This window comes from Apaloderma vittatum, unplaced genomic scaffold, assembly GCF_000703405.1.
Source record: "Apaloderma vittatum isolate BGI_N311 unplaced genomic scaffold, ASM70340v1 scaffold1025, whole genome shotgun sequence".
NCBI lineage: Eukaryota > Metazoa > Chordata > Aves > Trogoniformes > Trogonidae > Apaloderma > Apaloderma vittatum.
This window is the reverse complement of record NW_009718536.1, coordinates 51,331-62,353: the sequence shown is the minus strand read 5'-3', so window position 1 is coordinate 62,353 and position 11,023 is coordinate 51,331. Positions and strand designations below refer to the sequence as shown.

Below are 11,023 nucleotides of genomic sequence, written 5' to 3'. Positions count from 1 at the left end.
TATTTCCCTTCCCCCAGCTGAGCATGAGCCAGCTGTGTGTGTTTGCAGCCTAGGAAGAAAACCATATTCTGAGCTGTATCAAAAGCAGCGTGACCAGCAGGCTGAGGAAGGTGATTCTCCCCCTCTACTCCACTCTGAGGAGACCCTACCTGCAGTACTGTGTTCAGCTCTGCAGCTCCCAACATAAAAAGGACATGAACCTGTTGGAGTGGATCCAGAAGAGGGCCATGAGGACGACTGAGGGGCTGGAGCGCCTCACTGATTGAAGACAGACTGAGAGAGTTGGGGCTGTTCAGCCTGGAGAAGAGAAGGGTCAGTGTAGACCTTATAGCAGCCTTTCACTACTTAAAGGAGGCTTGTAAGAAAGATGGGAAGGGACTCTTTATCAGGGAGCGTACTGTGAAGACAAGGGCTAGTAGCTTTAAACTGAAAGAGAGCAGATTTATATTAGTTGTGTGAAGGTGGTGAGGCACTGGAACAGGTTGCTCAGAGAGGTTGTGGATAACCCTTCCCTCGGAGTATTCAAGGTCAGGTTGGATGGGGCTTTGAGCAACCTCATTTAGTGGAAGGTGCCATGGCAGGGGGTTGGGAACTAGATGATCTTTAAGGTACCTTCCAACCCAAACCATTCCCTTTTACTTTTTTTGTTATGCTTTAGATGACTCGTGAGACAGTTGGTCTTTTTTCCCAAGTAACAATTGATAAGATATGAGGAAATGGCCTCAGGTTGCACCAGGGCAGGTTTAGATTGGAAATTAGGAAAAATGTCTTCACTGAAGGGGTTGTTAAGGAATGCAACAGGCTGCCCAGGGAAGTAATTGAGTTACTATCCCTGGAGGTATTTGAGAGATGTGTAGATGTGGTGCCTAGGGACGTGGTTTAGTGGTGGACCTGACATCGCTAGGTTAATGCTTGGACTTGATCATCTTAAAGGTCTTTTCCAACCTAACAGATTCTATGATTCACTTCTTGTACTGAGTAGTGGGTATTAACACTTGATTTGTTCCCTAGAAAAGGAACATCAGCCAGGAGTTCACAGGATATTGTGCGAGGAAATGGCCCTGTTGTTGAGGCCTCTGCTCCCAGTTTGACCCAGTTTTTAAGAAATAATTAACTTGTTCTAAGGAATGAACACCAGGGTGAAAAAACAAATGTCAAGCTGAGGGAGCTGTGCCAAGTCAGACAGAAGAATGAGTGCATATCATGAAGTTGGTAAGAAATAATTAACTTGTTCTAAGGAATGAACACCAGGGTGAAAAAACAAATGTCAAGCTGAGGGAGCTTGACAGAAGAATGAGTGCATATCGTGAAGTTGGTGATACTGTTAGTTCAGAGTAGCTTTGTGAAAAGTTCATAGAGAATTTTGAAATGATTTTCCCAGATCAAAAATTTCTAATCATGAAACATTATGACACGATCAAAGATTTATAATTACTGCAAATTCAGAATTACATGATTCCACATCAACTTTATGGGAAGTATCTCTCTACTTTACAGAAAAAATGTATTGTAAATATGATAGTGTGGGAAGTTCTCAAAGTTCAAGCAATGAAGCATTCTAAGTTACAGTACTACAAGACACAATAGTCGTTTAGATACTGAGATAACTTGGCATGGTCCAAAGCCATGGTGCCTCTTCGTCCTTAGATTTTGCCTGACAATAAATACTAGAAAACATCTCCCAACACCCCAATATTTAGGACAATACTAACAGTTTAATAATCAAATCAAAAGTTAAAAGCATTAAAATAATAAATTGCAGGTTTTATCAGGGTAACAATTCTGTCAGCGACGATTATACCGACTCATGGCAAGTTCACTAGAACTTCTGCTAGAGGCACATCTGTGTGCCTGTGGCACATCTTGTCCCTCTCTCTGCTGACTGAAAGAAAAGGCAAAGCGCTCTGACCCACTGAGGCGTGTCCTGGCTTGATGTACTCTGGGATCCTGGAACAACACCATTTAGAGAGTTGTTCTTGCCCTAAGGCTTTCTTTTAAAATTTTTAGTTCAAAATGCTCTTCTTTTTGTCATTTAATTCTTCTTTTAATTTTATACATGAAGATCTGAATTCCTGTAAATTCTAACTCATGGGTATGATCACGTCATGTTTTGCAGGGCAAGCTGCCCAAATAGGCCAACTTCTAATATGTTTTTTTTTTTCTTTTTTGAGACCACTGTATAGAACTAAAAGGTTTCCCTGTTACATCAAGTAGTATGAAATAGTTCTAAAGTGCCAAAAATATCTATCAGGCAAACAAAAGTGTATTCTGTGGAACAAGTAAGTTTAGAAGGAGCGAGGAATTGGCACAGAAATGTAAAGCGTTGGCATCCTCAGTGGAAAACTGGCTCTGGACAAAGCAGATGGACAAAGCAGATGTGGTTGTTGTTGTATACTGTGCAGTTACTATGGATTTGGGGGAAACGCCACAGTCTCCTCAGCATCCACTTGTTGGTCCCATTCCAGCTGTGCAAAGTAGAACGAAGAGATCTACTGCTTTAGGTGCCTACACCTGAAATACCTTTTCACAACTCACCTGTTCAAGAGTTTCTTTCTGTGACTCTTGAAATGAAGGGTGTAGTCTCACAGGTGGAGATCCGCTTACGTAGGTCTGTGGTGAAAGAAGCAGCACTCGGAGCATTTTTCTTTTTGCTGACTGCAGGAGAGGTAACAAAATCAAAGCAACACTCTTGGAAGAATTAAAAAAAAATAGAAATGGAAAAAACTATGCTCCTTGTTGAGATTGCTTTCTCTGTTTGCTTCTCCTCCTTGTTGGGAGGGACTGGCTCCTATTTTTGTCTGTCTGCAGGATGTCAGAAGTAAATCAAGATTGGCTTTGCTGTCTCCATTCTCCTCCTTAATGGTATTTTAGTGTCTTTCTTAGTATGGAGTTTGGAAACCCATTCCTGTAGATCCCCTGGGTTTCACTGTGATGTGTCTGCAGTTAAGACCAAAATGATGGTTAGATCTGCCTCTAAGTTGAGGGGCATTTCTGGTGTGGCATACCAGCAGGGAACCCTCAGGGAGACTTCTTCCACAGAGCGTGAGTCTCAGAAGACTCTACACGTGTGTGTAACGGCGGAATGTTTTGGCATTCACTGTATAAATCTGACTTTAAAATAACACCAGTTTTTGATCCTTATGTTGACCATCATCTAGAAAGTCAAGAGTGAGAGATACTATGACGTGACTGAAAGCATTCAAAGGCTGCTTTATTTTCTTCTAGAAATTTGAATTAGCTGACAGATAAGACTTGTCAATATTATTTCTGAGATAGGAGGCTTTATATTTTGCAGTTACTGAGGGAATGTTTTACTGATGCAGCAAATCATAGCGCCTTTGAAGTATAATGAAATTTATTGCATTTATACTCTTTTAAATAGTTGGGGGTTTAGCCCTTTCATATCACTCAATCACGTTTTCATCCAGTACTTTGTATACACTATGCTGCTATGTGTGTGTAAGTATGCATGTATCTATATTTCTAATTAATGTTATTAAATTCTACTGAATATTGTAAATAAACCTACTGAATGTTATTAAATTCTACTGAATATTGTAAATAAACCTACTGAATATTGTAAATAAAACTTAAAGATTTTAACTGAAAATATATATAGGAAGGTATAATTTCTGAGGAGTAGCTTTTTGTTACTCCTCCTCGGTGAATTCCAATCCACTCCTGCTTCCTCTAAGAGTAACAGTATAACTTGTAGGGGATTTGGATTTTTTTTTCTCCTTTTGAAAGAGTGAAATAGATGCATTTCTGCCTTTATATAGTTTAAAATAAATAGTAAAATACTTCGAATCAAGGATTTGTTCTGTGTGATCAGTGAATTAGAAGATACCTTATAATGTATTTAATCTTATTTATGTATTTGTCAATGGAGTTAATGAGATGCAAAAATTCAGAGGGACAAAGCAATTCCATGGTACCATTTCTTTTCAGGGTGAAAATGTACATAAGACCCTAAGATAATTACCTTGCCCCCAGACCATTGCTTTAAGTTAAATTATCAGCTATATATGGGACAGCTCTGATTGCTTTATATGGATTTCCTTAAGGTGCACGTTTGTTTTTAGGTTCACCAAAAATCTGTCACCTGACAAGATCAACCTGAGCACGTTAAAGGGGGAAGGTCAGCTGACCAATTTAGAACTGGATCAAGAGGTGCTTCAGAACATGCTGGATCTTCCAACATGGCTTGCTATAAACAAGGTCTTTTGCAATAAAGCATCCATTAGGGTGAGTGCTTTATTGTGCCCAAATGGTAATTAGCTAAACCTTTCTTTTTTTCCTCCTGTCTCTGTGAACTTTTGAGCAACTTTGTATTAATGGAAAATCAGAGAAATGAGAAAAACAAAGATGTTACCAGCAATAATTTCTTACTCATCTTTGTTTCTCATGTGATGACATGAAATACATATGGAAGCAACGAAAATAAGCAGTGATTGTTTTATTTTGAGTAAAATTTATTCCTACACATTCTGAAATAGAGATAGACATAAAAGCCTGTATTTGCCCCTAGTAATTAGTCTACTATATTTATTATTTGCTTTTTTTTATGTATTATTTCTTGTCTTTACCTCTCTCTTTCTATTGCTTTACCTTTCTATTTGCAGAAATACTTTTCTGAAGGATTCCGGTGTCTGTGAGAAATATGAAAACACTCAAAATCTAGTAGTCACTACTTTTTTGGTCTTTGTGACTGCTAAGAATTGAATCAATATAATCTCTCTTAGATAATACCAATATGAGAGTAAGAAATGAAGCTATGGCTTGTTTTTGACAGAAGTTACAATCTGGTCAAACTCTGGCACCTCTTCTGTCTTTTTTGTTTTTGTTTCCCCCCGCTCCCAATGGGAGATTGTCCTGATTTTTCTAATTGCAGTGAACTTGATGCTGTGTTGCAGGCATACAAGCAGTTGCAGGCCAACAGAGCAAGTGTGGATTTTCTTTCCTTTTAAAGGAAAGAATGTGGAAGACGGTGTTGCCTTTTCTGATGCTTGACAATTCAGTATTGAAGAGATGGATTCTATTTTGTTCCTCTGTTTTCTGTTCAGTGATACATAGATTTTGAAGTTCTGTTTTTAACACCTAAAATAAATTTTTGTGTGCATAAATTTACTCTATAGTATTTTCAGATAAACCTGATATTTTAACAGTGATATTATTCTGAGTTTAGAAGTTACACAAGTTATATTTGTATACATAAAACACATTCTGAACAAATGCTTTATTTTATTGTATTTTTACTCTTTACTTTGCTTTAGAATCATGTTTTCCCTTCCAGATACCATGGACAAAACTGAAAACCCATCCCATCTGCTTGGTGAGTTCTGAGATCAACTCCTAAATATACTCTGTGTAGCTGAATATTTACATAGTTCTCTTGACTTGACTTTAGAAATAACTGGAGCATTAATGGCCCTTTACTAAGTGTCCTCTGGGTAGTGGCAGATCAAGACAAAATGCCTTAATGTTATTGTTGGCGGGCTTCTTTCCTTGATCTGTAGCTTTGGGTGTCATCACCATAATGTGTGACTGTTACCTAATCTCTGTCAGGCTCTTCAGTCATTACATCTTAATTTGGGTCACCTGAAAGGTAATTTTTTGTACAGCTAACCCTTTTACAAGTTCCTGCCTGTGTTTTTGTTGGAGTTGGAAGGGACCTCTAGAGATCATCTAGTCTAGCTATCTTTTCTAAGGACTCTTCTATATCTGTACTCTACTTGAATGATCTCATATGTATCAAACCTACTATAACTAACATTTACAGGTTTTCTGTAACAGCCTAGGATTCAGCCTGGATATAAATAGGATGTAAAATGTATAAATAGAACTCAGCAACAATTAGACGTAGTGCTAATTCCTGTATTTCTTTAATTTTATTCTTTAGTAAGAAGTGTGGTAGGAGCAGAAGTGATTTGCTTGATGGTGGCTAAACATTCTTAATTGCACTTGTTTAGGAACGAATATTCCTTTCACTGCTGTGCTTCCCAGTCCTGCAGTGAATTCCTGAATGTGCTTGTAATTCCTTAGTTCTGAATCAGACTTGGGAAAGACATGTTGTTTTATATATGTGTTGCATTCGCTGGTGACCCAGTTGCAATGTCCTGACGTCTGTACTGCTTTTTCCTGACACACAGAGCTTAGCGTCTGGTAATGCTAAGGTGGGGTGATTCAACCTCTTGTGTGTAAGATGCAGCTGCCAAATTAGGAAATAAATTTAAGCCTTGCTATCCTTAGAGATTATATACTTTGACCTACCGTATCAAGGCCTGATTGTTTGCTTTGCTCCTATTGAACTTACATTAGCAGTCTTTGAGGCTAAGATAACTTTCAAGGTCACCTTTTTTACAAAATGCTTTCCTTGAACAAATGCATTTAATTGATAACGAAAGTTCACTCTTCCATGGCAGACAGTGCAACAGCCTTTTTGACTTCTTAAGGAAGGGGAATTCTATAACCTAAATGTCCAAGTTCAACCCTTCATAGTATCACTGAACTTGAACTATTTTTATGGGGAAATTTTTGCTATTGAGAGTTTAATTAGATTGCAGTAGCATCCTCTGTTTGTGTAGCTTTAGGAGGTAACTAGCACTCGCTTGTCTAGCAAAGGTACTTTCACTGACCTGAGTTGCCCTTCTGAAAATCCATCTGCTAATGTACTGGCAAGTATTAAGTTATCTTTGCTTATAATCAATTTCTGTTTCTATATTCTAAACAAAATAATTGTCAAGAGTGCTTTGGGGGCGCAAGGATGCTATGCGGCAGTTTTTTCTGTATCCACGTACAGTAGTTGCCAGTGAGAAAAGAACAGATGGATATTGATTTCCAGGTGTCCTTCATTAACTCCTATTTGTATTACACAAACTCTTTAAATCACTGTCCTGCTGTTCTTTGCACTAGTCATGTAGTAAAGGAAATTGTTGAAAAGGTCTTAAATTAAGAAACCTGAAAAGAGTAGTCAAATATCCAGAAATGTTCAGATAAATCTTGGCTTCCCTCTGCCCTCCACTGCCCTCAAACTAAGGGATTGGGTTTTTTTCTTGTTGTTTTTTCCTCTGTTGTTGTTTTGCAAGGCAACATGCATTGAGACAGCTGAGAAGTAATTTAGAAATGTGCAAATTTGCTGTTAACAGCTAATGCCTACCCTTAAGCATCAAAATAATAGTGCAGTATAAATAAATGCAGAGTAAAGAGTTTATGAATAGTAGTCAGGGCATTTGATGGGTAAGAGTAGCGCATAAAAATGCTTGTGGAGCCAAGTGGATTATGAAGATGGACACGATTAACACAGTATGATAATGAAGTCTGATAGGTAGGGCAGGTTGAATCGGGGAAGGTCTGAAATGGAGCACAAAGCTTTTTAGTGTGGTTCATCTGACCTAAGTGGGGGTAAATGGAGGCGTTCAGAAGGGGTGGTATAGTCAGATCTAGACAGGGAAATAATAGTGGCTGTTGTCCCATTGGAAGCTTATTCAAAATGCAAGATTTCATACAACCTTCCTGAGTTGTATGATAAATTGAGGTCACAAGTTCTGTAATGCAAGTTGGGAGATTCTTGAATTTATTCAGTTGCTGGGAATAAGGTTTTACACTTGGTTTGTTCCCATTCTGTTCACCCCGCTGTCAGTGTGCCTTATTTAAAATGTATGTTATACTTCTGCTGTTTAAATATAGCCTTCAGTTAAAATAGGATTTAGGTGTCTCATTCGCTTAATTCCTAGCTTCTTTTCAAAGGGTCCCACCTCAAGTACAAAGAATACGATAATGGCATACAAGTTTACTATAATACGATGCGTTGCAAATTTTAATAGAATGTATCTTTTTAGAAATTGCTTATTTTACTAGATCTACTGAGATTCATACACACACACAGTGTATACGTGCTCATATGTGTACATATTATACATATTCAGATTTTGTGTTAAAGATACAGCACAAAACTTCATCTGCTATCACAAATTTTAGTGGACTAGTTTGAAATATTTTCTGTTAGCATCTACTGAACTTACTGAACCATTTAGAAAACTCAGGAGGTATTTAAGTACTTCACTGAAAGAACAGCCATATAGGAAGAAAACCCAGAGGAGTATGCATTAAATCGTGCCCTTTTTGAAATGCAATCTTTGAAAGTAAGTGCAATGAACTAATAATACTTAGGAATCAAGAATTCTGTAATTCAGGATTTGACTGAGGTCTGTTAGAATTCACAAAAATTAAAAAAATATATGAACAAATTAAAAAAAAATTGTTACAGAAGTTTATGTGGTAACTGACATGATAAGAAATGGATTATGTATATTTCAGAAAAAGTTCTCAAGTGATTTTTTTTTTTTGCTTGGTTGATTGTTTCATTCTTCATATGTCATCCATTTACTTTGTTGCTTCTTAGGTCTCCAATTTTTTGTTTTGTTTTGTTTTTCAAGTCCTTGGATAAAGTTGTAATGGAAATGAGCACATGTGAAGAGCCACGTGCCCCCAATGGTCCCTCTCCTATAGCAACTGCATCTGGACAGAGGTCAGTGGTGATACTCTTATGCAATGGATCCAAAAAGGTTTAGATTACTTGTTTCAAATTACTATGAAACAGTTAGATCCCCAAATTTTTATTTTATTACTTGTGAGTGGAGTTACATGTGTATAGTGATGCTGGAACTGTCCAGACCTAAGCTTGGAAAGGTCTGAACCATGTAAGGAGCTTTCTAGGCATGTTTCGTATGGGTGTGACTACTGCATCGAAAATGTAGTAAGCTTAATTGAAATTAAGGTTTTTTGAAAATTCAAGGTATCTTGTCTTCAACGTATTTTCAAAATATATATAATGTTGGGATGTGTTTTAAAAAATAATAGTTTTTCCTTTGTTAGATCTAGAGAACAGCATTAAGGGCTATTCATTAGTGTGATATTTTAAAGTTCTGTCTCCTTTCTTGTATAGGCCAAAACTTGCTGAAGGATTTCATGCACATTCTGTAGCCCAAAATTCAAGTAATTTGGTGGGACGGTATAGAATTACATCAGTGATTTCCACCCCCTTCACGACCCTGTCACTTCCTTTTTATGGACCCAAACAATTTTTCAGTGGGCATAGGGACCCGAATACAGAGAAAATGACGATACAATTGCTTTTCTTATTTTAATTTCTATGTAATATGTCATAGTAGTCCCTGGGCCTCTACAATGCGTAGGGTACAGCTGGAAACTCATTACCATAGAGATTCTGTGTAGGATGGAAGTTATAAAGAGGAAAAAAGAATGACGAAACACATAAACTGTACGTTTAAAACAAGCAGAGAAAAAAAAAGGCCAAAAATCCTAGATATTAAAAGAATGTTTAAAATACAGTTTTTCATTTAATGAATCTAACCCAGTCAGGACGTGTAAGATTTTTAATGAAAATTAATGGCAACTGCTGTATTTTTTTAATACTGGAATGCATGTTGATTTGGTGTAGAAATGTAACTGCCCTTTAGGTAGCTTTTCTTCTATAGAATGAAACAAAGCAAATACTTTATACAATTTTGAATATATTAAAGATAGTATTTTTAATGGGCAGAATAAATTAACTTACTTAGATAAATACTAACCAGACTGGAATTGTCAAATAATTCATTTAACGTGGGTTGCTCCTTATGTATACATAAAAGAATAGTAAGATTTCTACATAATGCTGTAGACTGTTATATTTGTGTATGTCTAAGATATTTATTTATTTATACATTTATCAATGTATAAAACAGTATCCTGGGAAAATTGCATTAAATGTTATTCTTCATGGAGATTGATCTTGATCCAGATATGTTCTAAAATAACTATTTTGAGAGTAGGATCATAGGGTGGAAATTACTGTAAATCAGATAAAGTATATTTAACAAAACCTCATAACTAGAAAATACATTAGGAACTTACTTTGTGTTGTTTTGTGTTGTATTTCAGCTGTTTAGCAAGCTTCATTTTGTGCCCTTTCATTAGATGTGTATTTAATATGTTGACATTTCACTTTTTAGTGAATATGGTTTTGCTGAAAAAGTGGTAGAAGGCATTTCGGTTTCTGTGAACTCCATTATAATAAGGATTGGCGCAAAAGCCTTTAATGCTTCATTTGAACTTTCCCAGCTGAGAATATATAGTGTAAATGCAAACTGGGAACATGCTGACCTCAGATTCACCAGAATACAAGAAGCTCAACGTGGAGAGGTAAATACTGTCTTTTGTTAACTTTTTTTTTCCCCCCTTGATTTTGTTGTAAAGGAGGATGAAATTGAATTGCAACCTTAGACAGTCTAGGAAGCACATTGTCACTAGGAAGGGAGACGTTCTGTGCTCAGTAATTTCATCTCTACTCTGGGAACATGAGGATGTAAAAATGATGGATGGGAGTCAGATCAAATGTCACGTCTGCACGAGTGGCCAAAGTGGATGGATAGGGAACAGCAAAGACCAGGGCCAGCATTTGTACTGTTCTCTGAGCTTGTGACCATATTAAAATGCAAATTCAACCAGATTTGGAGTACTGAAAGAAAGAAGGTTCGTCTATTAAATGTGGAAGGATAAGGTGTTTAGCTGGGGTTTTATTATTGTTTTTAAAAAACTTTTAACTGATTATTTATTTACTTGTGAGGTTTTACCTAATAAGGATTTTTTTTTCTTTAGGCAGCTCTTTCAAAGTTTTAATAAAGTTTCCATGCAAGAATTAAATGTTTTTCTTGGAAATAACTAAATAACATGTATGAAAAAAAGTAATAGCAATAAACGGTATACTTTTCTGCTGTCTCAGAGACCTTAACATGGCAATCCCGGATTGCTGTACACCATTCTTCTGCTCCCATGTAACCACAGTAAAATATATACTAAGTGCAAGGTTGATTCTAAATATTTTATGTTGAATTGAGAAAGGCATATTTTAGCATGCATCTGGCCTTGGATAAATAGGTGTTTCAAATTTTGCTCATGTTTGTCCATTGTTATTCAAGAACAGAGTTTACTCAGAGTTAAGGCGTCTGGTAGTTGCTTTTTT

At 36.7% G+C, this 11,023-nt stretch overlaps 1 protein-coding gene across 1 annotated transcript in view; it reads left to right on the top strand.

Annotated features, from left to right (window-relative positions):
* The first annotated feature begins 574 nt into the window (after nt 1-574).
* UHRF1BP1L (UHRF1 binding protein 1-like) overlaps nt 575-11,023 on the top strand; it is a 45,717-nt gene continuing 35,268 nt past the window's right edge. Inside the window, exons 1-6 of the mRNA XM_009870267.1 lie at nt 575-584; nt 1,532-1,562; nt 4,083-4,245; nt 5,294-5,332; nt 8,436-8,527; nt 10,014-10,203. Coding sequence (XP_009868569.1) covers nt 575-584; nt 1,532-1,562; nt 4,083-4,245; nt 5,294-5,332; nt 8,436-8,527; nt 10,014-10,203 — 525 coding nt within the window. The remainder of the gene's footprint in view (nt 585-1,531; nt 1,563-4,082; nt 4,246-5,293; nt 5,333-8,435; nt 8,528-10,013; nt 10,204-11,023) is intronic.